This window comes from Polypterus senegalus, chromosome 15 (assembly GCF_016835505.1).
Source record: "Polypterus senegalus isolate Bchr_013 chromosome 15, ASM1683550v1, whole genome shotgun sequence".
NCBI lineage: Eukaryota > Metazoa > Chordata > Cladistia > Polypteriformes > Polypteridae > Polypterus > Polypterus senegalus.
This window is the reverse complement of record NC_053168.1, coordinates 37,179,743-37,206,931: the sequence shown is the minus strand read 5'-3', so window position 1 is coordinate 37,206,931 and position 27,189 is coordinate 37,179,743. Positions and strand designations below refer to the sequence as shown.

The 27,189-nt window shown below is 39.3% G+C and overlaps 1 protein-coding gene across 4 annotated transcripts in view; it reads right to left on the bottom strand.

Annotated features, from left to right (window-relative positions):
• The window catches only part of elmo1 (engulfment and cell motility 1 (ced-12 homolog, C. elegans)), a 530,141-nt gene that overhangs the window by 257,658 nt on the left and 245,294 nt on the right, over window positions 1-27,189 (bottom strand). For all 4 annotated transcript variants that reach the window (XM_039737602.1, XM_039737605.1, XM_039737604.1 and 1 more), the window contains one exon: window positions 17,067-17,171. In XM_039737602.1, coding sequence (XP_039593536.1) covers window positions 17,067-17,171 — 105 coding nt within the window. The remainder of the gene's footprint in view (window positions 1-17,066; window positions 17,172-27,189) is intronic.

The following is a 27,189-nucleotide window of genomic DNA, read 5'->3' as shown; positions in this document are numbered from 1 at the left end:
ATCCCAGATCTCAGCATCACAGTACAAACCAAATACTAGCTTAGCAGACCCTGCCACATTGCATTCAGCACTTTAATAATTTTAATCCTGTAACTGAGCAGGAAGTCTTAACTTTAATTACTAAAATGAAGCCCACTACTTGTTCCCTAGATCCAGTGCCAACAAAACTAGTAAAAGTGCAATGGATGTTCTTGCAGCCCTATTCTAACCATTATCAATAGTTCATTACTGCATGGCACTACCTGATGCACTAAAAGTGTCAGTCATTAAACCTTTACTTAAAAAGTCAGACCTAGACCCACACATACTAAATAACTATAGGCCTATTTCAAATTTACCATTTCTCTCTAAAATACTAGAAAAGTAGTCGCCAGTCAGCTTCAGTCACACCTTACGCATTACAATTTATTTGAGAAATTCCAGTCTGGCTTTGCACTGGTCATAGTACAGAAACGCACTAACACGGGTTGTAAATGACATTCTGATATCCTCTGATGAAGGAAACTCCACTGTAATTATGTTGTTGGACTTAAGTGCAGCATTTGACACCATTGACCATTCTATTTTACTGCACAGGCTAGAAAACGATGTTGGGCTTACAGGCCCGTGCTCGCTTGGTTCAGTTCTTATTTATCAAATCGATTCCAATATTTACAGAAATGTGCTGACAGTACTCCATCATTATACACAGAAGTTCAATATGGTGTCCGCAGGGCTCAGTACTGGGACCTTTACTGTTTTCACTTTACATGCTTCCACTGGGATCTCTCATTAGGAAACATAATGTTAATTTTCACTCGTATGCAGATGACACCCAGTTATACCTTTCATTTAAATCAAATGAAGTTTCTCCGATGTTGTCTTTAATTAGTTGTGTTAGTGAATTAAAGGAATGGATGAATGAGAACTACTTGTCTTTAAATACAGATAAAACAGAGATGTTAATTGTTGGAGGGAATGACGCTGATCACAGCAATATTTTGTCATCATTTAACTCAGTTGGAATCCCAATTAATTTTACTGAATCAGCCCGCAATCTAGGAGTTATCTTTGACTCTAGCATGTCATTTAAAGCACATATTACAAAGTCGTCCAAAACATGTTTTTCCATCTTAAAAATGTTAGGAAATTAAGGCGCTTTCTAAATAAACAGGATTGTGAGAAATTAATTCATGCATTTATCTCTAGTAGGATTGACTACTGCAATGCGGTGTTCACTGGCTGTTCAAACTGTTCTCTATACAGCCTCCAGTTAATCCAAAATGCGCTGCAAGAATTATTACAAGAACAAGAAAATATGAACACATAACCCCAGTTCTTAAATCTTTACACTGGCTCCCAGTTAAGTTTAGGGCAGATTTCAAAATCCTCCTTTTAACATATAAAGCATTAAATGGCCAAGGTCCGCTTACTTGTCTGAACTTATCATGACTTACAAACCTGAGCACATTAAGATCTCAAGATGCCGGTCTGCTTAGGATTCCAAGGATTAATAAAATAACAGTGGGAGGTCGAGCTTTTAGTTACAGGGCCCCTAAACTGTGGAATGGTCTTCCTGCTTCCATAAGAGATGCCCCTTGGTCTCAGCCTTTAAATCTCGGCTGAAGACTCACTATTTCAGTTTAGCATATTCTGACTAGAGCTGCTGATTGACTGTACATACTGCATCTCTGTTGTTAGTCATTAGCACTAAAACATAAGTAACATGATAATTATATTTGAATACTAACCCTCACCTATTCTGTTTCTTTCTCGGTACCCAAATGTGGCATGGTGCCACGGCCCACTTGCCAATTTGTTTGCCTGCCTATGGTAAAGTCATCCCTGATGGAGGATCACAGGAATCATGGGAAAAAGGGGTCCTTTCATCGGCGAGCAATGTTTCAGCCGTGGCATGGCCAAATGGGGAGGCAGCTAGATGGATGAGGTCTCAGGACTCTAAAAATATCCAAACCTAATTATGTCATATCATCTACTGTTAAACCGTACTTCTAAAATTTTATTATTATGCTGTATTAAGGATTTGTTCTGTTCTGTTCTGTGTATTGTATTGTATTGACCCCCTTCTTTTGACACCCACTGCACGCCCAACCTACCTGGAAAGGGGTCTCTCTTTGAACTGCCTTTCCCAGGTTTCTTCCATTTTCCCTACAAGGTTTTTTGGGAGATTTTCCTTGTCTTCTCAGAGTCAAGGCTGGGGGGCTGTCAAGAGGCAGGGCCTGTTAAAGCCCATTGTGGCACTTCCTGTGTGATTTTGGGCCATACAAAAATAAACTGTATTGTATTGTATTGTAAATCCTCAAGACTCGATGGTGGACACCAGAAGTAATAGAAATGGTCAAACTGAAGACTGAAGCTTTACATACAATGTTAATTAGGTTAGATTAGATTTGACTGGGGTACCAGGAGGCAAAGAAAGCAGCAGGTACAGCAGTGGACAAAGTGAAAGCCTGTGGGTATTGATGGATTTGGCATTGCTCCGGAGAATGTCTTTCTGATGGCCTTTTAGTTGTGTTGGCAAATGATGCTGGAAGGGTTGGTGAGGTAAAACATATCCTAGGTTGTTTCCAGCAAAGGTACTGGAGCAGAAACTGCATTCAATAACTGAACCACAGATCCAAGAAGAACACTGAAAATTCCATCCTGCCAGTGGAACAGCAGATCATCCCAATATCCTTGCAAAGATATCTAAGGCATTCTGGGAGATTGCCAATCATGTCTAAATATACTACATGCAGTCAGGAAAAAATGTATGACTGTATGCCCCATAGTGTCTTGTGGGAGGTACTTCATAAGTGTGTGGATTTGGGGTTGCTACTACTACATTTTACTCTATACCTGCATTTGTAGAGCAAGAGTTGTGTTCAAATATTTTATGTTAAATCAAGATCCTTTGTCTATACCAAATGCCTTCCTTCTTCCTTTCCTGCTCATGCCTTTACTGGAGAGAAATTCAAATGTTAGTCAGGAATTGGAGAGTGTTTAGTTTGGGGACATTAATTAAATTTTGGAATTTCATCCCTGTCGGTTGCACATGGTTTTGTCCTCTTGGCTTAATTAGACTGTAATCTCTGGCACTTACTGCAACAGTTCACAGCTAAGTGTGATGTGATTTGAAGGAAGTTCAGTACCTCACAATCTAAGGTTATGCCCACTCCCAGAAAAAAATACTTGTTTTTTTCAGGTCATGGGTAAGCAGCTGTCCCAAATGGAGGAATACACATATCTTGGGGTCTTGTTCATGAGTAATGGAAGATGTGATTGTGAGACCAACCAATGAATTGGTCATGTGGAAGCAATTTTACAAATGTTGTACAAGATCATGAAGGAGTAGTGGCAGTTACATTCTCAGATTAAGCTTTCATTTTTTGAGTTATTCACCTTTCCCATTCTTTCCTATGGTCAAAGGCCCTGTGTGGTGAACACAAATCATAATTACAAGTGGACAAAATGAGGATCATGATAAGTGTTGACAGGTTTGCTTTTCATGACAGAATGAAGAGCTCACCGATATTTGGTGGATTGAGGAGAATAACTGCCTTTTTTAGACTGCGAATAGTAATTTGAAGAAGTCTGGGCAAGTAATGTTGCCTTTCAAAGAAAGCCTTTAAGACATAACCCATTGAGGGAAGACAGAGGGGCAGATTATGCCGCTTAGACAGGTCATTTGGAAGAAATTCATCAGAATAAGATCCTCAAGGCACTGTAGCAAGGTGTTCTACAATCACAACCATATTCAAAATAGGCAATGCGAAAATGATGATGTACAAAAGATTAACCAAAACTGCACATTACAAATGGGCCATATTCAACTGAAAACTGATAAAATAATGACAATCTTTAAAGTGGTAATAAGTGGATGCCTAATGTCTCTGGACTTCAAATAACCAGAGACCTGAAAAAATTCTTCTACTTAAACACAATCCAGTATCACTGAAGAATATAAAGAAGTCAGACATATTTAAGTACTATATTTGCATCCAAAACAGTATTTTGAAAACATTACTTAGAATAAAAAGCATTTTGGAGGTGAAAAGCTTCAGGGAAGATTAAAATAAGATGAATATTTTAAGTCAGTGTGTAAATACACATCCTCCTTTTTATCATGTGCAAAAAGAAGCTGAACCAGATCAAACTGAGTGATAGCAACAGGACAGAAACTTTGCATGGAAGAAATGGGATAACTTTTTAGCATTTTAATAAATGGCCATCCATCATCATTTGCTCTTATTGTTAATATTATACAATGAAAACATACATTTGGTTTGCGTCTGTAACAACCGCTGTATATTTATAGTACTTGTAAAAGTTAGTTTTTTTTTACTTTTTACTTTTATTCTCTGAGTCACGATCACATTACAACAACCAACCCCCCAAACCCCCCCCAGATCTGACGCGGTTACTTTTTAACTGAAACTGGGAATAACTGTAGATGTGAGTGGTGTTTTGAGACAATGAAACTGGAAATTCTCTGATATGGAAGGATAAAAGCTGACAAACAAAACGTTGGTGAATCTGCCTTCTTTGTACCGCACTGTCAACTTGAATTTTTTTTTATTCAGTTTTATTGAGTGTTCCTGCTCACGCTGAATTAGTATGCACCTTATGGTCCATGATGTCAAAGCCAAACTGACAACAAAACAGAGACATAGGTATATATGATATTTGGAAAAACTCATTTTATAACCTGTATAGTACATTTCGGAAAACATTGTGGCACTGATGCAACATTATTCATATTCATTCGTACACCTTCTTGAGCTTGTAATTAGTGACTGTGTTTTTTGTTTTTTTTTATCTTACCAGTGTCAACTTTTGAGTGCATGGTGCTGTTTCTTTTGTCCTCCAGGACATGCAGAGGAAAGAACAGTACAGAAAGATCAGTTCTGCGCTATATGTAATCATCAGATTCAAATGTTAATAGTTCCCACACACTCAAGGACTGTCCTTTCTACGTTTATGACATGTGTACCTGTTGCAATACACACACTTCTCTCTGGGCTATGGTTACTATTACATTGAAGGGGTGCCTGATACTGACTGAGTTTGCTTTCCTGGGGGAAGAAATCATTTTATGACTTGAATAGTATGAATCAAAAAACATTGTCGCACTAATGCAATATTATTTGAAAACGAACACCATCAGATCAGGTGTGAATTTATACTTTGGCGCAGTCATAAGGTTGCTGGAAAGGGTTGTGTGGTGTTCCCAATATCTGTGCAAATGGACGAAGGTCCAAGCTTTTAGAGTCCTGGTGCTTCCTGTTTTGCTATATGGCTGAGAGACACAGACAATATCCAGTAACCTGAGACGAAGACTGGACTCCTTCAGTACTGTGACTCTTTGGAGAATCCTGGCTACCGATAGTTTGACTATGTGCCGAATGAGAGGTTGCTCATGGAGTCCCAAATGAAACAAATTATCTGCATTGTGAGGGAGTGTTAATTACAGCACTACAGCCATGTGGTGCGATTCCCCAAGGTGGATCTGGCTCACAGAGCAGCTGGACCAGGCCAAAGGGACATCCACATAACACATGGCTGCGGTAGATAGATGGTCATTTCTGGAGGGTGGGACTGGACCACAGGTTTGCCTTGGGGGTGCCAACCCTGAACCCAAGCTGTTTCATTGTGTGGTGGGTGTGGCAATGCACTGTACCAGTGCTCTCTCCCCAACATGACCTGTTGTTGACAGGAAGGCAGATGGCATTTTGTTGGACGGCAGAATGTGCATGGCATTGTGTCCGAAAGTTAGTGAATTTGTGCCGTTTTGAAAGATGCAGGAAGGAGGATCGAGTTTAGTCACAAGGAGGAGAATGTCCGAAAGTGGACACCATATACTTTAATTGCATCCAGTCATCTCTGACCCTTCAGTTGCCCTTAAGTGGCATGGACTCACTTTTCTTAAAAAGTTAACTATAAGCTGCCAGCCCATTGCCAATTTGTGCTTGAGTGGGCAACAAAGCCTCTGCTAATGGCCCTGCACTAGATTTAGCCAGCCAGAAATTTTGATAATTGTTTGTGGGCCCACCTTGGCATTGTTTGTTCTCTGTGTGGAGGGTCAGGCATGGTGGCATCTTCTGGGTCATCTGCTCTCTACATTCACAGGGCAGCCTCCTTTATAGTTAAAGACAAAAGACTTGAAAACTTCACATCTAGACCCTTGAAAAAGTTGTCGATAGATGTGAAGACATAAGGCTATAGCAGTGAACATAACTAAATCTACACAGAGACGGATGATGGGAGAAGAAAAGGAAAAAACTAAGGTATCGATCAAGTTCAAAATAGATCAGGGGTTTGACAAAAAGGTGGTTCAAATCTGAATTAGCATTCCATTCACACTCTGAACTCATAATCCTTTAACTGAAGAATGCTGCTGTTTACATGGCTGAAAAAATAAGGTTGATATAGGCGGCGACTATAAGTGGAGTAGAGTACAATTTTCTTCCTCACCTCCTTCAGTTTGAGTATAGCATAATCTCCCAATCTTCAAAGCCAATGTCTAGGATTTTAATGTGCAATTTATGATATACCAGAATTGCCACACCATATTTTTGGAGATAGCAAAAGCCATTACAATGATAATATCAATTGTAGACTTTGCATATCAGCCTGTACAACACAAAACTCCCAACCTTCCTATGCCACACAGCTTAGTCTCCTGCAAAAAGCTTTAATTAGCTGTGCTAATGATGACAGCCAAAACTCACATCATCCCCACCTCTGGTTATAACCTCACTCTTAGCCAAACCCACAACCTTCTGGCTAGTCCCAAAGACCCACTGTCCATCCTACGAAATCTGTGTGAAAGGAATCCAATAGTACAGACAGAAAGTACACAGTGACATGACTCTATTACTAAACTCCCACCTCATAAAACATGACTGACCCTCAGGTGCTTATGATTCTTTGTGTAAAGAAAAAAAACATAAATGTTTGTGAGAAATTTGCCCTTAGCCAGCTGTGCCCACATGTTTTTACTGAAGAATCTATACTAATAAAAGGCAAAGCCCTCACTGACTCACTCACTCATCACTAATTCTCCAACTTCCCGTGTAGGTAGAAGGCTGACATTTGGCAGGTTTATTCCTCACAGCTTACTTACAAAAGTTAAGCAGGTTTCATATCGAAATTCTACACATAACGGTCATAACGGTCGATAACGGTCGACAACGTCCGCCATGTTGAACTTTCTTATTTATGGCCCCATCTTCACAAAATTTGGTAGGTGGCTTCCCTGCGCTAACCGAAACCGATGTACGTACTTATTTCGATGGTATGACTCCACTGTCGGCCGCCATATTGAACTTTCCAATGTCAATAATTCTCCAACTTCCCGTGTAGGTAGAAGGCTGAAATTTGGCAGGCTCATTCCTTACAGCTTACTTACAAAAGTTAAGCAGGTTTCATTTCGAAATTCTATGCGTAACGGTCATAACGGACAACAACGTCCGCCATGTTGATCTTTTTTATTCATGGCCATATCTTCACAAAATTTGGTAAGCGGCTTCCCTGCACTAACCGAAACCAATGTACATACTTATTTCTGTGGTATGACGCCACTGTCAGGCACCATATTGAACTTTCCAACGTCACTAAATCTGCAACTTCCCGTGTAGGTAGAAGGCTGAAATTTGGTACTTATTTTGGTGGTATGATGCCACTGTCGGCCGTTATATTGAACTTTTCAACGGTCTGTGTTACTTATGGGTCCATCTTCAAGAAATTTGGTACGCGGGTTCCCTACGCTAACTGAATCCTACTTACGTACATATATACGTCCATAGCCTTCAGCTCGGTCAACGTGTGAGGCGGCGTTGGGTACCCCATCCCAACACCTCCCATGTTGTTGGCTGCCTGCCTATATAAGGCCGTCCGTTGCTCCAGTCTCTACATTCCCTTCCTTGCTTCGCCACAGGATTCACGTCTCCCTGCTGATAACTACAGCCTTTTATTTTAATCCACGGCTTCTCCGCTGTTTTATTGTTCATTTATTATGATTATAGTTACTGTGTAGGTATTTTAGACTTACTTTACATTGTTCAGGTACCCATTTCCTTTATCATTCCAACCGTATCCCCATTAACATGTCTATCGAGGTGATCACCATCTATCAAAGAACTGTCACTTACCGAGTGGTTTCCGTGCTCAGAGATGGCACCTGCCTTTTCCATTCTCTTTGTTACATATTGCATGGCCATATCAGGCTCACTCTTGATATCCGGAGCAACATTGTGTCTTATGTATTGAATGACTGGGACAGGTTCAAGGTGTTGACTGATGACGGTACAGGAGATAATTATACTACACAGGAGCACTAGAAGTGTGAAATGCTTAAGCCCTTCACCTATGCATCTACATGTGAGTTGATGGCTGCCGCTGAATTGTTCGGTTGTCGCTTTCAAGTGTACCGAAATGGGCAAATATTTTACACCTTTCGACAACTGCCAATGCCTCTTAAACGTCTTAGATTGACAGGTGACAATTTCAGTAGTGAACACTTTGATGTTTATGAATGTTTAAACTCTCAAAAGCTGGATGTGAAGTTATCGATGAAACTGGTTGTATACTTACAACGCTTGACAGATGCCAAATGTCTCTTCAACACAAGTCCTACAAGTACTGTCGTAATTGAAACAAACCATGAAACTCAAACTGATTATGACAGCAACAATCCAAGCTGTGAGATTTGAAACAAGATTACTGTTCACATGGCCAACTGTATGTTGCATGCTCAAAAGTAAGCTCAGCGCACAGCTTGGTCATATTACAACCGGAGGGCCGAACTCACAATATGGTATACAAAGTGATCCTTAACAGATAATTATTGGTATATTTTCCCTCAGTTTAAAAAGGTTTAATTTTCTTCTTAATAAAAATTTTAAGGCAGTACTTCGCCGCTGCGAAGCGCAGGTATTTTGCTAGTTTATTTTATACGTAACAGTTGTGATCCGCTGTACTAGCTCCCTTCAAGATTTTAAACACTTGCCACTCTTATTAAATGTAAAGAAGTTTACTTCTAATTTATAACAGACATTGCTAACTGAAAGAGCCCCTTCATAAGGTAATGATTGTTATTGAAATGGGAAAATAAAAACATCTTTTCTCATGACAATACCTGGTTTATAGTAGTATTTGGAAGGTGACAATAATCTAGTGGGCATTATCAGATTAACAAAACCTATTTTTGCTTTACATCTAAAGGATATATAACCTTAATATAAAAAGTGCCAAACAGAGAATGACATCATGTAATTGTGCAGCAGAGATATGAAGCTAAAAAAAAGTCACACTCAAACTTAAGAAGCTAACCATTTACTTGCCTGAAGAAAGAGGACAACAGCTGAGGTCTGTGTTACTAAAATAGATCAAGATCCCGACATGGTAAAGAAACCAAAGCAAATGCCCTTACTTCATGAGGGCATTTAACAATAGAAGATAAGAAAAAAAGATAAGGAATAGAGAATGGGCATTATTCTGACCTCAATACAGTTTCCAAATATAATCTTCTTTGACAACTACGTCTGTGACACTTTGACAAGCAAATCATTAAGGGAGAAATTTTGACCATTAACAGCATAAAAAATGTAAAATAATTTTATCTATAAGTAGATGCATAATTTACAATGTTTTAAGAAAGCACAAAAAAATGAGGATGTTACTTGTTGTAAAGATATGTCTTACATTATATCCTTGCATAGTCCTCTAATAGTTCAAGAAGAATCCGACTATTAAAAGAGTATTTCCAAAAGTTTGAAGAAAGTGACTTCAGAAATTTACAGCAAAAGACCAGAGCCAACATGACTGAAAAAGTACAAGGAAGAAAAGCCTCTGATCACTAGAGGTAAAATAAAGAGCACAGAGTTCCAAATAGAAAAGATATGGCGTAAGAATGGAGTGGCTGTAGTAAGGCCAAAGGAAAGAAAGGCAGAGACAAACAACTAAAAGGAAGAGATAGGTGGATGGTTCCAAAACATATGAAGAAAAGTGCCAGTAGACCCATAGCATAACTCTTTAGGGGGATCAAGATAAAAGTGCTGTACACACTTAAACCAGTATGGTGGTGATCAGGATTTTTGGAGGAAAAATAAATGTTTTTAAAAATAGTATTCCAGGCTAATGGGGGAGGGGAAAGGAGGTTACTTTTCCATAGTGAACATAGTAGAAAAGGCCTGTAAGCAGCTTTACACGAAGCATCATACAGAGCAGAGACAGGTTTTGAATGGATAGATAGAGAACAAGGGAAAATAAAAGAGAATGGGAGGAAAGAACTGAAGATAGTTCTTTTCTTAACGTTAGGGCTTAGCTAGAGGTTAAAAAAATTAAAGGGAAGGACTATAGAGCAAACATGGATTGCAGTCACTGTAATGCCCATGCCTTTAGTCACTAAAGTTTCTCCTATTATATTAATATTTTTCAATCTGGTGCCATGTCCCAATAGCACTGCAAACAAGAGAATCAAGGATGGATAGAAGTGGTTTTAAATATCACAGAGGAAAAAGGCAGGGTAGAGATAGCGAGTGGGGCAGACAGGAAGCTAGGATGAAAGTTTAACAGATGGAACAATCAACATCTGAATCATCCAGAGAGTACAATGTCCAATGATATAATTATATATCTGCCCGGCAGAACTCTTAATCATGCTTGTTACATGGACTTTTTGCATTCCACAAAACAATGAGAAAGACAGGGTCTGATTTTGGACCAATAATGACTGGAAAGGAAATGAAGATAGTGGTACTAATTAATTCCTTAATTAAAACAAGGAACAATATTCATTTTCTTAATAGCTACCAGGAACAGAATGACAGGGGTAAGGGAGGATCAAGGGGAGAAATCCCTTACTCTTATCAGAAAAGCATCAATAGTTAAAGTGGAAAAAACCCGGCACTAATGATGAAACGTTGAACCAGAGATCTCTAAATTAATTTATTAATGGGATGGTGGGTGAAAACGTTACCTGTTAACAAAGTTGTTCCAGGGAAAAGGACAAATTTGGACCAATTTTGTAGCAAGACAGATGCTGATAAGAATTAAATAATTACGGTATATCCATTAAAATAACAGGCGTGGGGTTTCATGAAACCTTGCTTAACCATTGCAATACAAAGCACATCATAACAATTTTCTTCAACATACAGAAAAAGATGTAATTAAGTAATTATAGCTAATCTCAAAGTCCATTTTAACAGACTAAATCATTGCTGCAAATAAAAAAGATGTTAAAAATCCCTTATTCACGACTACTTTAAACTAAAACGTGGCACTTGACAAGGATGCTCCTTGTCACTGCTGCTGTTTGCGATTGCCATTGAACCACTGGCAATACATTGTCGAAATACTGATCAGATAAAGGGGATTAGCAGAGAAGGACTGGAACAGAAAATCTCATTATATGTAGTGTCAGGGATGCCAGGGGCAATGACCCGGCCGGGACGCCGTGAGGGACCGGATGTGGGTCTAAGCCCACCCTGGATCACGTGGGGGCCGCCTTCCTGGTTGCTCTGGGGGCCACGGGTACAGGGCATTGAAGGCTCCACCCTGTAGGGGCCCGTGATCACCACCAGGAGGCGCCCCAATGCCTTGGGGACCTGTTACCCCAAGGCTTCGGCCACACCAGGAAGTGCTGGGGGGAAGAATTAGGACGGCGCCCAGAGAGCTGCCGGGAGGACATTCCTTGCTCTGTGCTCCAATAAACACACGTTATTGGCAATATACAAATATCCCAATTGTGCTCCACTCACTTAGAATCTGGAACCAATGTAGAAAGCATTTTAAGACGGAGAAGCTTCTATCTGTGGCACCTCTGCAAGAGAATCACCTCTTTCAACCTTCACAAACATATGCAGTTTTTAATACCTGGAAAAAATCCTCATCCATGCTGGAAAAAATATTGCTCAATCTCAAGGACTTACACTCCATCTCTACAGTATATAAAATCATTTTACAATCCCTCCCTTTCAAAGATCCAAGAGGACACTGGGAAAAAGATCTCTCAATTAATATATCAGAAAAGGAGTGGAAAGTAGCAATGCAGAGAATTCACTCGAGCTCCATATCATAAAGCATACAATTATACAACTTAAAATTATATATCGAGCACATCTGTCTCGACTAAAACTCTCCAAAATATTTCCAGGGCATGATCCAACCTGTGAACGTTGCAATCAAGTCCCAGCCTCACTGGGTCACATGTTCTGGGCCTGCACCAAATTAACATTATTCTGGACAAAAATTTTTAATTACCTCTCAGACAGCCTTGGACTCACAATCCCTCCTAACCCATTAACAGCTGTGTTTGGGGTTCTTCCAGAGGGGCTTAAAGTGGAGAAAGACAAACTAATTGTGATTGCATTCACTACACTGTTGGCACGCAGACTTATTCTGATAAACTGGAAGAACCCAAACTCTCCTCTTAAGTCAGTGGGAAACCGATGTGTTATATTATTTGAAATTGGAAAAAATCAAATACTGTACTCAGTTAGAGGATCCGTACAGACTTTTTTCAAAACATGGCAGGATCTAATTAGTAATATTTTAAAATAAGTTCATAAAGCACAGAGAATTTATTAATTTAGGTATGTTTACAAGCTTTAAATTTCACGCCTTTTAGCTTATTCTCTCTCTCAGGGGTGGGGATCGATCTGTTCTTAACTCAGTTTTTCTTTTTGTAAAAACTTAATTGCTTTGTATGGATTGCAATAAAATTAATAATAAAAAAAAACAAAACAAAATCCCTTATTCACAGTATGACAGCAGCATAAGAGACCCAATGAGATATCACATCTGCAGCAAACTATAAATACTACTTTCATTCTATTTACTAAAGAGGTTAGAATGCAGGTTGTTCCCTTGGCTATAATTAAAAATGAAAACTATTTATTTTATACAGTATGAGCCAAAGAGGCAATTGAATTTAATTTGGTTTTAAATGCAACATACTCAAAACAAAAATTCTTTTACTTTTCACATAATGGTTTTGTATAACTAAATCTTACAATAAATACTAAGGGTGTCACAAGTTATCGGGTAACTTGATTAAAAAAAAATACTGGATTTTGACAAAAGGCATATAAAGCATGGATGAGGGTTCCACAGTAGAACACAACAGAAAATGTCAGTTTTGAGACCATATCACTTTAAAATAAAATACAGTTGTCTGCTCACACTGTAATAATAAGCTAGCGTACAATCACAGTGAGGTACGGCATGGTGGCACAGTGGGTAGCGCTGCTGCCTCACAGGAGACCCAGGTTCACTTCCTGGGTCCTACCTGCGTGGAATTTGCATGTTTTCCCCGTGTCTACATGGGTTTCCTCTGGGTGCTCTGGTTTCCTCCCACAGTTCAAAGACATGCAGGTTAGGTGCATTGGCGATTCTAAATTGTCCCTAGTGTGTGCGCCTTGCGGTGGGCCAGCACCCTGCCCGGGGTTTGTTTCCTGCCTTGTGCCCTGTGTTGGCTGGGATTGGCTCCAGCAGACCCCCGTGACCCTGTAGTTGGGATATAGCGGGTTGGATAATGGATGGATGGACAATTACAGTGCGATGGATATGCTGCAGCAGGTAATAAGGAAATAAATTACAGTATATTTCACCCAAGATTCACCAGATGCCACAAGATTAGCTACCGTTAACCACAGACTGTCTACAGCTGTGGTGTGCTACTTAACCTATGGGTTTGTCAGCTTATTATATCAGTTGTCAGAGCTTGAAATTCAGCGAAGGACTGCTAGAATCCCTCACAAATTAAGTAATTCTCACTAATTCTAAATTTAAATGTGAAAATTTCCAACACATATTTATTTTATAAGCAACCTTTCTTGGTTGCAAGAATATACAATGTTTTTTTTAAGATTACTATGTTATAATTGTGCCTAATTTGTTATTAATTAATTAATATTTTTTTCATTGTGTATGTTTTGTTAACTCACGTGTACAGAATTGCCAGCTTACTTGTTGCAGTTCCTCTTGACGGAAGCACATGGCTGCGGAATTTGCCTGTTCAGTGGTGCTGTGCAACTATACAGCAGGAGACAGGGACCTGAGCTCAGGTTTCTCAAAAGAATAATTGTTGCTCCTACTTTCAAAGCTAAATTGTGGGGCGGCATGAGGATTAATTGAATATAAAAATTCTGTAGGATAATGAACTGAATCGCTGTGTCCTAAAACAGTATTTATTGAAGTGTATGTCTGAGACAGTGTGTCAAATAATTTAAGTACTGATTGATTCATTTTTGCCTCCCACTCTCATGGGCCAACAGACTCTCTCTTCGATTCATGCTTATTAATCACTGTCACAAGCGAACTATGATACATAGCACAATGAGAGAAATCGCAAAAATCAACCAGTATGTTCAAGCAAATTATAGAAAAAAAACTAATGTGATATAGCAGGTCCACGGCTCAGAAGGAAAGGACAGTTTTAAATAAATAATCGCCACACTCGCAGTTTAAAAAGGGGGTGTGGTAGTGTGGCCAGAAAAGTTCCTGGGCGTTTCCACACTGAAGTGCACAGGTGTGGGATCACCCATGCCTGTAATTGATGCCGGGAGCTGCTAATCGCCGCACCTGTGCCACATCCCCATTAAAAATAGGACAAGCGTGAGTGCAGAAGGGAGAGATAAAAAGAGAGGGGCAGAGGTCGAGAGTAAGAAAAGAAGACAGGAGGTGAAGAAGTTAGTGCAGGAGTGAGCGTGCGAGAGCAGGCTCGCAGTAATAATGAGAGGCAGCTGGGAATTAAGCCCTAGCAGGGTGTTTGTCCGGCACTCTGGGGAGGATGGGAGGTTGAAGTCCCAGAATGAGCACTCTGGATGCTGGGGAACCCGAGTCTCAGTCTGGAGGAGCTGTAAGAAGCCAGGGGTCGGAAAGCTACCAGACCAGTAAGAGAAGGTCAGCTCCAGGTAGTGCGACTCACCTGTTGCAGAGCCTGGATGGAAGAAGCAGGGGAGCCGCCAACTAAAGAAGGCACCATGCTTTTAAAGGGAACTACTTCTTGCCCTTGTTTTTAACTTCGTTTTAAAGGGTTTATTCATCTGGATTATTTTAACTTCCACATTTTCACCCTGGTTTTTAATTGATTATTTAGTTAAGGATAATTGTGAAGCACTGCACTTTCTTTTGAACATTGTTTTGGTTTTGACTGTTTTTTTAAATAAAAGCATGTTTGCAATTTGCACCTTCCCCTTGCTACATTTGGTGTCCTCATTGTCCAGCTCATCCGGCTACATTATCGATGGTGTTGGGTTGAGAGGCTCCCAGAAGAGTGGTGGAAGCATGGAGCAGAACCCACACCTGATCTAAATCCGTTTTTCTCTTGTAAAAAGCGGACAGATAGACAGATGTTGGATTTTATATATAGGTTATTACACAATAATCTACTTTTGTGCCAAAATCTAAGATATTTCAATTATAATATCCTGCACTCAAAAAGAGATTGCTTTCAATCCATTTCTGAAGACTTGGAGGACTAATACATCAGTTTTTGTACCTTTTTGCACAGTAAAACTGGTAGATGGTTCCACTGGATATATGATCTTTGGAAAGAAAGGTGTGTTCCAGGAGTCGGCTTCACTATGAAAACACAGTTGGTGAAGGAACACCAAATCACACCAACGTCTGTAAATGTCAGGCTGATGTTTTTGAGTCTACCAATTACAGAAGATAATTTTGTCACCCTTATTTCTGCAAATGCCCCTACCTTGGATACTAACGAGGAAATGACAGACCAGTTTTACCACCAGTTCAACACGCTTGTCTCTTCAGTCCCCGTAAGCGATAAACTCTATGTGCTTAGAAACTTCAATGCTAGAACTGGAAGAGACAATTTACTATGGGGAAGCAAGGAGTTGGAAGCTGCAACGAAAATGGACTACATCTACTTGGCATGTATGCAGAAAAAGATCTGTTCATCATTAATACCCAGTTTCAACACAACATGGATGTACCACTGTAGTGAACATTGGCACATGCTTGATTATGTGATCACTCGAGAGTGTAGATGTAGATGATTGCTGGATTGATCACAAACTACTTATAAGTCATCTCAAAAACAGCTTTTAGAGAAAACCATCACTCCCCCTAGGAAAAGATTCAACACAGCAGAATTTAACAAAAACATTATTAAAGCATCATACCAGGTAGCAATTAATAATCAGCTCACAGAAAATCCATCAAATCTAGAAATAGAAGCTGAATGGACTGTGCTAAAGAACATCATTTTAAAGACAACAAGTGACTTGCTCATGGTCATACAGTGCTAGTAGTGGGATTAGAATCCACAACCTCAGGGTTGTATTCCAAAGCCTTAACTACTACACCACACAGCCTGACTTATATTGAAGTGATGTTAAGAAAGTGGAACATTTCCATCAGCAGATGCTCCGGGCAATTATGTGCATTAAATGGGAGGCATATGTCTTCAACATAGCTATCCTCAAAGGGATTCCAAGTCACTAGTACAGAAGCAACTATCATTAAGCACCAACTTAGATGGACTGGTCATGTGTGCCAAAGAATAACTCCAGACTCCCAAGGCAGGTGCTCTATACATTGCGATTTGCATAGGTGGTAGAACTGTGGGCAGCCCCATACGGCACTACAAAGACCAGCTCAAACAAACATTAAACACTCCACAAATAGTTGTCATACATACATGCCATATCTTGCCATGACTTGCTGATTATGTAAATGAAGACTATGTTTCAAATTCGATGGAAAAGTTGCCTAGTGTGATGCCAACCTAACATGACTAGACAAATAAAGATGCTAATTTATTAAATGCTGAGAGGCTGAAAGTATCTACCGCATGAATGGCGAGAGGATAAAGTCTAGACTTAAATTAGGATCTACAGTATTAACACACAACCACTAAAACTGGAACAAAAACTTATCAGAAAGAAATGAAATTCAGGAATGTCATATTTGCATACAAAAGAAACAATTAATTCTCATGGATAAAAAACTGTAAATATGTACAACATTATCAGTTATATGCTGTGAAATTACAGGAAAATTAGAAATAGTCAAAAAAACATATGCATGTCCATATAATTCTAAAACAGTCTTACCCTAATGTAGGCATCCTGGTGGTGCTTGGCAAAATAAAGCATGTTATCCAAAGCCAGCATTCCTGGGGGAGTTTGTGTGAAATCCACTGCAGGATTGACATGATTCTACAGAAGATGGAAGAAGACGCATATTAACTACTCACAAAAGAAAGGTTAAAAGGCAGCATAGCAAATCTTCTTAACCTATTAAGAGGGGTTTAGTTGGTTTGTTTACTGACATTCTATTTACCCCATAAATCTGGAAATCCAGAATAAGATGAAATCAGCACCACCAACATGGGCAACATTCTAAAACTCTGTCATATGATAGAAACGAATCATCTCTTACTATATAGGTGCCAGTCATAAAATTAGAATATCATGACAAAGTTGATTTATTTCAGTAATTCCATTCAAAAAGTGAAACTTGTATATTACATTCATTCATTACACACAGACTGGTGTATTTCAAATGTTTATTTCTTTTAATTTTGATGATTATAACTGACAACTAATCAAAGTCCCAAATTCAGTATCTCGGAAAATTAGAATATTGTGAAAAGGTTCAATATTGAAGACACCTGGTGCCACACTCTAATCAGTTAATTAACTCAAAACACCTGCAAAGCCTTTAAATGGTCTCTCAGTCTAGTTCTGTAGGCAACACAATCATGGGGAAGACTGCTGACTTGACAGTTGTCCAAAAGACGACCATTGACACCTTGCACAAGGAGGGCAAGATACAAAAGGTCATTGCTAAAGAGGCTGGCTGTTCACAGAGCTCTGTGTCCAAGCACATTAATAGAGAGGTGAAGGAAGGGCAAGATGTTGTAGAAAAAAAGTGTACAAACAATAAGGGATAACCGCACCCTGGAGAGGATTGTGAAACAAAACCCATTCAAAACTGTGGGGTTCACAAAGATTCACAAAGAGTGGACTGCAGCTGGAGTCAGTGCTTCAAGAACCACCACGCGCAGATGTATGCAAGACATGGGTTTCAGCTGTCGCATTCCTTGTGTCAAGCCACACTTGAACAAGAGACAGCGTCAGAAGCTTCTCGCCTGGGCTAAAGACAAAACAGCTGCTGAGTGGTCCAAAGTTATGTTCTCTGATGAAAGTAAATTTAGCATTTCCTTTGGAAATCAAGGTCCCAGAGTCTGGAGGAAGAGGAGAGCCACAGAATCCACGTTGCTTGAGGTCCAGTGTGAAGTTTCCACAGTCAGTGATGGTTTGGGGTGCCATGTCATCTGTTGGTGTTGGTCCATTGTGTTTTCTGAGGTCCAAGGTCAACGCAGCCGTCTACCAGGAAGTTTTAGAGCACTTCATGCTTCCTGTTGCTGACGAACTTTATGGAGATGCAGATTTCATTTTCCAACAGGACCTGGCACCTGCACACAGTGCCAAAGCTACCAGTACCTGGTTTAAGGACCATGGTATCCCTGTTCTTGATTGGCCACCAAACTCGCCTGACCTTAACCCCATAGAAAATCTATGGGGTATTGTGAAGAGGAAGATGCAATACGCCAGACCCAACAATTCAGAAGAACAGAAGGCCACTATCAGAGCAACATGGGCTCTCATAACACCTGAGCAGTGCCACAGACTGATCGACTCCATGCCACGGCGCATTGCTGCAGTAATCCAGGCCAAAGGAGCCCCAACTAAATATTGAGCGCTGTACATGCTCATACTTTTCATGTTCATACCTTTCAGCTGGCCAACATTTCTAAAAATCGTTTTTTTGCATTGGTCTTAATTGAGATTCTAATTTTCCGAGATACTGAATTTGGGATTTTCATTAGTTGTCAGTTATAATCATCAAAATTAAAAGTAATAAACATTTGAAATACATCAGTCTGTGTGTAATGAATGAATCTAATATACAAGTTTCACTTTTTGAATGGAATTACTGAAATAAATCAACTTTGTCATGATATTCTAATTTTATGACCGGCACCTATATATACTTACAGACAAATGTGTTAATGAAATGACATCTACATAAAAAAAACACTGGACTTCATTTAAAGATTTTCAACTCATGCATTGTAATATATTAGGGTGTAAAAGACAATGAATCATGAACAGTTTATTTGTGCTTCTTTTTGCTTGAAATAATACCAACAAGAGTAACAAAATGAGAGACAGAACAGTTTAAATTTATTAGATGGCTTGTTTGCGTTTTCAGTGGGCAAAAGAAATAAAATTGATTTATTTTAAAAATAATTTACATTCTGCATTTAAGAATAAATTTATTTCACAGGTAAGGTATATATACATATATATATATATATCTACTGTATTAGATATATATATATATATATATATATATATATATAAAAAACGCCAAAGGCTTTGTGTAATTGCTGCACAATGCAAGCCACTGCGGCAGAACCCTTAAACTTGTTCTTAATCCAAAGCTTGTGACATGATAAGCACTCATTATGCAAAAAAGTTAAGTAGTGGTGTAGTGGCTGGACACAATTCACACGCACTATGGGAGGAGGCAGGGTGAGGAGTAGACCTGCAACAGTTATGTATATAGTTTAAGCACATTCAATAATAAAAGTTCACTAGTATTTGCCTACATCAAGAAAACGTTTTCTGGAATGTTTTCTTCCCTCATAGGGAACTACAGCAGCAACTGCTTGAAGTTATCGGTGTTAACGTCTTTCTTACAACAAACAGTTTGAGAGTGTTTGTATGTATATTTATTTATTTACTTATTTATCCATTAAAGAGCTTTTGTAAAAAATCCAAATTTCCCCCTCGTGACCAATAAAGTTCTTCCTGCATATTTATATTACAGAAAGGCAAATAGCAGTAATGTCATTGTCAAGTATGGAATAGAAAATGCACATACAACAAAGACAGGCAAATGCCTGCGTGTACTGACCTGTGCTTCTATCCTCACACCAAAGTAATCATTATGATCACAAATACAGTGCTACAAGACTGTAATACTGTAGTATAAAAAAAGAACTTCAGTGATGACATTTCCTGAGTTTTATAAGACAGACTGGCATTATCCATTATACAAGGTTGGAACCAGAGTCCTAGCTTACCAGACTGTTGCCAGATACTCTTTATAATTAGCTAAAGGCCTCATTTTGCCTGTCTGGGCCTCTCTTTGGAATGCAGCATCTGTAACCTTGTCTAATCAGGTGATCGATTCCAGACCATGTAACAGCCCTCTCTGGAGTGCAAAATGGACTCGAGTTCTGAACAAAAGTCCATTAATCCAAAATAAGTAACAGTGATGGACAGAGGTTTGCACCAGTTATGTGCACCCAAGCAGCAAATGAGCAAGCATGATTCCTCCCTATAAAAAACCTTGTAACACTCCAAATAATGGCTCTTCTCTCACTACACTACAGGTTGAACTGGCCATAATTTGGCTGTCCATTCATTGCCAGAACCCATAGCTGAGAAGGTGTGGCCGCATGGTTGAACCAATCCCCCTACTCAAGAGGGCAACTGTGCTGGATGGAGTTTGGATGAGGTTGCAATTACTCCAACCTTGCTGAGGGGCTGCGAGGACAGGAACAAGAGATAGAGAGACTGCTAACGACGGTCACTGACTGATCACTAGTTGACCTAGCAGGTGCATCTTTGGTAGCATCTAAGCATAAACCCCCAAAAAAAGACTGCAGTACGGCCTTCAACCAGAAGGTGCGACCAAAGGTGATGAAAGAGACTTCCTGAACAAGAAAAAGAATGCGCGCTGAAAAATCCTTCCACGAGGAGAATGTACATCAGGAAAGGAACCAAGTATCACTCACCTCAAACCTTAAGTATACTTTGGTTTTGAAAACTATTAGATTTAATTTAATAGACAGGACAAAGCCAGCGAATGTACTATGTTACTGGTGTTAACTCTAAAGATAATAATCTTGTAAAGCATAAGTTCTGGCTATCATAGGTTTCTCACTCTAAAGCCAAAAGGAAAAGGCAGAGCAGCACCTCACACTGAGATAAAGAACTATGAGTGGTGAGGGGTATGGTTCATTAGCCAAGGCAAATGCTAGCTGCTGTGAGCAAATGAATGCCAATAGCCGGTAATAGAAACTTCATAGATCAGCCAGAGAACTAATTTATCTTAACCTCAAGAATTGAAAATTCAGGATTCATAAATTGTGTGCCTATACCTATAAGAGGAAAGTTCTGTTTAAGCCAAGAGATAACTTATCAATTCTATGTGCCTTTGTCTGCAGGAGAGAAAATGTTAAACAAAGCTTTCTTTTTTATGTTGAGGGTGCCTTTAATTAATTAATTTATATTATATATATATATATATATATATATATATATATATATATATATATATATACACATATATTCATCTGCTATTATTCTTATGTTATAAATAAATTGTATTATTTTGCTTACATCAACAAGTGTGTCTGGGTTATTTTTGAAAGCAAGTCTTCGACCACATTTCAAATCACAACAAAGGAAGTGAAAGTGTTAGTGTAGACTTTTGCCGATTTATGAACCTTGTTCATAAATTGTTCATATTTCTGCCGTCTTGGCCAGAATGTTAAACAGAGATTCCACAATCCATTACCTGTATTAATTTCCCATCCCGGGATGGGTATCTTATTGATTATTAATCATTAAAAAGCCTACACCTTCAAGCCAAAAATGCCAAGAGTCACTTCTGTGACGAAGAGCAATGAGAGGTAAGCCAGAATGCAGAGCCATTGAGCAGCTGGCTAATATAATGTCTCATTGACTTGCCACACATACTCCAAGATACAGAATGTAAGAAGGACAACAGAGAAATGTTAGGCCAGCAAAGGAGGAGACTGCCAAATGCTCACAACCTCTGCTATTATACAAACATTGCTTTTAAATTCTTACATTAAAGTTTGTAGAACTACTTACAAAGTTACATCAGCAATGTGCTCATTGAAGTGGTATGTTTTCATACTGAAAAGCAAAAGAATGTGTGGCCAAATTGGAAAGCTTAGAATGTTCTACAGTATATGAACCAACTTTATTTGAGGATCGGAGGTCTGCATGTTTCCTACTCTATTCAAAAAAATCATCATAGTACTCATGTGAAAAATATGCGTGAATGGAAACAAAAACGTTCACTATTTTGTATTATATTACCATTTGTCTTTGTCTAGGTACAGCTCTGCTGTGGTAATAGTTCTCTACTTGGATCCCAATTTTTTTTTTTTGTGATCAACTACCGTATTTTTCGGACCATAAGACGCACTTTTTTCCCCCCAGAATTGGGAGGGAAAAGTCCCTGCGTCTTATGGTCCGAATATAGCCTAAACATGTGCTGTAAAAAAAAAATTTTCAACTTGCCCAGCTCTGTGCTCCATTCCCGCCGCGGCCGCCCGCCCCGCTCACTGGAGTCAGGCGCTGCTGCTGCCCTGTGGTAGTAGTAGTACCGTACCTGCTTCCATGATCATTCCTGCTGGCTGCAATGCTCCATTCCCGCCCCCGCCCGCACCGCTCACTGGAGTCAGGGGACTGGACTCTAACTGGTACAGTGTAGTGTACGGTGACGGTCCCTTCCTTGATCCTGCAGTCTGCATGCATCATCATTCATCGATTCCCATCCGCCTCAGCTGGTGTCCGCCCGCTTCCGGGATCGGAACCAGCGTGAGGTGCACATGTGACCTCCCTCCTGTGAGAACACGTGTGCGCCTCACGCTGATTCCAATCCCGGAAACAGGTGGAGACCAGCTGATGCAGGATAGGAGTTGCGAGTCGAGCGCCACCACCGCACACACCAGTGAAATACGAATAGAGGTAAATGACAAGTGAAATGACTGAGTGAAGGTAAAAGCGCAAGAATATGCATACAAATAGAAACCCTAATACAATTAAAAATACAACTGAATATGCATAAATAGAAACACTAATACAATTAAAAATACAACTGAGACAAATTCAGAACTAGTAGTGACAGACTGTCACAGTCTCAGTCAGCCTGAGCCTGGAACAAAATGACCATACATATCATGGCAAATAACACTGAACTTTGCTGACAGCTTTTAGCCTTGTGAGAGGCTGGAAAAGTGTTTTACACTGTGGGACAGTACCGTAAATGTTACCGCTATGGTAAATCACAGAAAGTCTCTACATACAGTATACGGGCAATATTGTGAACTACGGTACAGCTTGCCCCCCACTATACTGGTAACAGTGTTTAGGCCTGATAGTAATAAAATTTGTGTGTGGGGGAGATATGAGAGCACTGGATGGAATGAGGAGGGATATGAGAGCACCTGATGGAATATGGGGGGGGGGAATTAAAAAGACACCGTATTGGTATTACTGACAGTTCTTTAATTATGATTTTGAAGGTTTTGCAGAAATACTGTACCAGTACCACCTCCTCACTAAGATGTCCAAGCAGAAGAGATGCACATATAAAGTTGGTTTCAAACTGGAAGTTATAAAATATGCCAAGGAACATGGCAACAGAGCAGCAGAGAGACACTTTGGACCACCTCCTCTGAAAAGATGATTAGAGAGTGGCGGAAACAGGAGGATCAGCTGCAAAAGTTGGACAAAAGTAAGCAAACTTTACGGGGCATGCTGCAAAGTGGCCAGAGTTGGAGGTGGACATAAAGGAGTGGATCACACATCACCGTGAAAATGGCTTCTCAGTCTCCACAAAAATGATCATGAATAAAGCCAGACTCATTGCTGTAGAAAAAGGAATTCAAGATTTCACTGGCTCACCATCATGGTGCTACAGATTCATGAAGCGATCTGGCCTTGCTATGCGCACAAAACAAAAATTGCTCAAAAATGCCCAACTAATACTAAGAAAAGATTTTGTCTTTTCACAAATTCATTGATGCCAGAAAGAAGAATCAATTTGAACTAAGCCAGATTGGAAATATGGATGAAGTCCCGCTTACTTTTGATGTACCATCCAATAGAACAGTAGACCACAAAGGAGCAAAAACTATAACCGTTAAAATCTCAGGGCATGAGAAAACCCATTACACTCTTGTGTTGTCCTGCTGTGCAGATGGTACTAAATTGCCACCAATGCTCATCTTCAAAAGGAAAACTTTTCCAAAAGAAGCAATTCCTCGCGGAGTCGTGGTGCATGTCCATGACAAAGGATGGATGGACGAAAAGGGAATGAGGCTCTGGATTGAAAAAGTATGGTCCAAACGTCCTGGTGGGCTTTTAAAAAAACCATCCTTGTTAGTGCTTGACCAGTTCAGAGCACATATCGCGACACTACAAAAAGAACTTTAAAGAAGTCAAAACTCATTTAGCTGTAATTCCCGGTGGTCTTACCAGCCAGCTGCAACCTCTGGACGTGTCCATCAACAAACCATTTAAAGTGTTTATGAGGGAAGAGTGGAACAAATGGATGGCTGCTGGTAATCATGATCTTACACCTACTGGAAGAATGAAAAGGCCCACTATTACCCAAGTTTGTGAGTGGGTGAAAACCTCATGGGACTCAGTTAAGGATGAGATCATTGTACATTCCTTCAAAAAATGTGGCATCAGCAATGCCTTAGATGGGACTGAAGATGATATGTTATATGAAAATACCGGTACCAGCACCAGTAGTGACGAAAGTCCTGTTAGTGATTGTGAGGATCTGAGCTTTCTAGATTCTGACTCTAGCGATGAGGAGTTCTTGGGGTTCTCATAAAACAAGCAGAACCTAAAAGAGCGTAACTGTTCAACTTTATTCTATTTTATTACTGAAGTCTCTCGTTATTGTGTTTTACAGTAATTTTGTCTTTTGCTGACTGTATTTGTTAATAATGGTTCTAAATGCTGCTGTTCACTTTACAGGGTTGATTACATGTGTTTATGACTGTGATGTTGGGTTTTAATGCACATAAAATGTTTTAAGACATCAGAATCTTTTTTTTCTTCATTTCCCTTCTCTAAAAACTGGTGCGTCTTATGGTCCGGTGCGTCTTATGGTCCGAAAAATATGGTATTTTCCTATTTGGCTCCTTAAAAAGTTTAATGACCTCTGCTCTATAGCTTACAGCAAAGACGATGGTGAAAATGCACAATTATTGACAGACTGAACTTTTCCTACAAAATTCAGAGGAGTGGTGGCATTGACCAACAAGGCAGAATAAAGATAACAGAAAAAAGAAAAAAAGTGTCACATAAAGTGGAACCACTAGAACATTAAAACCTTATGCAAATAGCACTTGCTTATAAAGAACACATCTTTTCAACACAGTGAAACTGTTATCAAGAAATGTCATGTAATACTCCTTTTGGATCATTCTGGCATTTTCATAAACTTGTGTTAAATTTAGTGTAATGTGAAGAGAAAACCTGACACACCAAAGCATTTCTCAATTTGACTAGGTTAAAAAAAAAAAAAAAGGACAGTGAAATTTGAGAAAAAGGTCATCAAGGTAAGTGACACTGGTACGCTTCGCATGAGATGGGATTGACAACTCACATGAATATAAACAGGCAAATGGTACATTTCATTAAGAGTGTTCTTACAAATCTATAAACCACAGACTAAAACAGGAATATAGGATCAAACTGGTAATGGATTTTTTCTGCCCTCTATTTGGAAAGATACTCCAATTTGCTTTATCATGTTGTATTTTAAAATGAACAAATTACAAGTGTTCTCAGAGACAAAATTCTATCTACGCTTGAAGCATTTGCTTGTCTACTCTTAAACAACCACTCCACAGGCCTGCCTTTTTAAATTAAGAAACACATTTTATTTCCTTTCGGGATTTTGTCCGACTATCTGTGAATCAGAGCTCAAATGGAGTCTTATCAAAAAGACAAATTACAGAGGACACACAAAGTCTGATTAGCTATATCAGTCAGAAGTCTTTACAGCCCACCAACACTAAAACAGGGTGCTGCAAAACTGGTACATCAAGGGGATCTCCAGATTATCTACTACTGAACTTTCATGTAACTTAACTCTTGGATGACTGAACAGATCTCCAAATATTCACTGTATATATACAGTTTTAACCACAACACACACATTAAGTTTTGGCATGTATTAAACTATGCTATAAATAACAACGACAAAGGACAATGTATCTGAAATTATTTTACAAGTACAGTAGAATCACAGTTATCCGAGGTAGTGTAAACTGATGCAACCTCAGATAACTAAAAATTCTGATAAAACAACTGACTGCTGTAATAGTGATGCTGCACAGAGAAGGTGAGGTCTGGCACAGAGAGAGATCAGGTAACATCAGCAGGAGAACAAACCACACATAATGGTCAGAGGCGGACTCTGTGCGGCTGATGGATGGAGGTCTCCATTTAATTCACTCTACAAAGCACTCACCTCGGAGCCAGAGTAGCCTGGTTCACAGCTAACCAACAGCAGTTTGCCACAGAACAAATTTTTGAACTGAGATGCTTTTATAGTGGTAAGACCTGCTGACTCATAATCAAGAGGTCGCGGGTTTGATTCCCAGAATTACCATTATAAATAGTAAGCTGCTCTTACTGTTATTATTATACAATAAAAACATACATTTGTTTTGAGTCTGTAACAGCCAGTGTAAATTTATGGTACTTGATGAGCGTTTTTTTCTTTTGTTTTTTTTTTAATTCAGTTTTTATGCTCCCCCGATCTGACACTGCTGTTTTCAAATAAAGACGAGCTATGACACAGGTGAACTCAGATGAGGATGAGGATTCTACATCAGAGAAAGAGAACAGAAGCCCTCCTTGCAAGAAACTTCCAATCACACATAAGAACAACGCAGCTGCACCAGGCGTAAAGGTGAAATATAGCACTGTTTTGAAGTTTGCAAAGTTATTTCTGATTATGTTTTGTGGTGGTCTGTATATGAAACACATTTATGTTACTTATAAATAAAAGTCAGATCAAATGTTATTTACCTTGATTGATTTACTTATCTTCCTAAGGCGTAAAGCTACAAGTAGACTGCAGAGCTTCCTGTGTTTGAGTAACACGGGCATCCTGACAAAGTACATGTGCAATACCATTCCTTATTTAGGAAAGGATCAGTTATGAAAAGTGTGTGATGGCAGCTTCCACCTGCAGCTATACGCTGAAGGCAGATAACTAAATAAATCAAGGTAAATAACATTCGATCTGACATTTATATAAGTAACATATAAATGTTTTTCATATACAGACCATCACAAAACATAATCA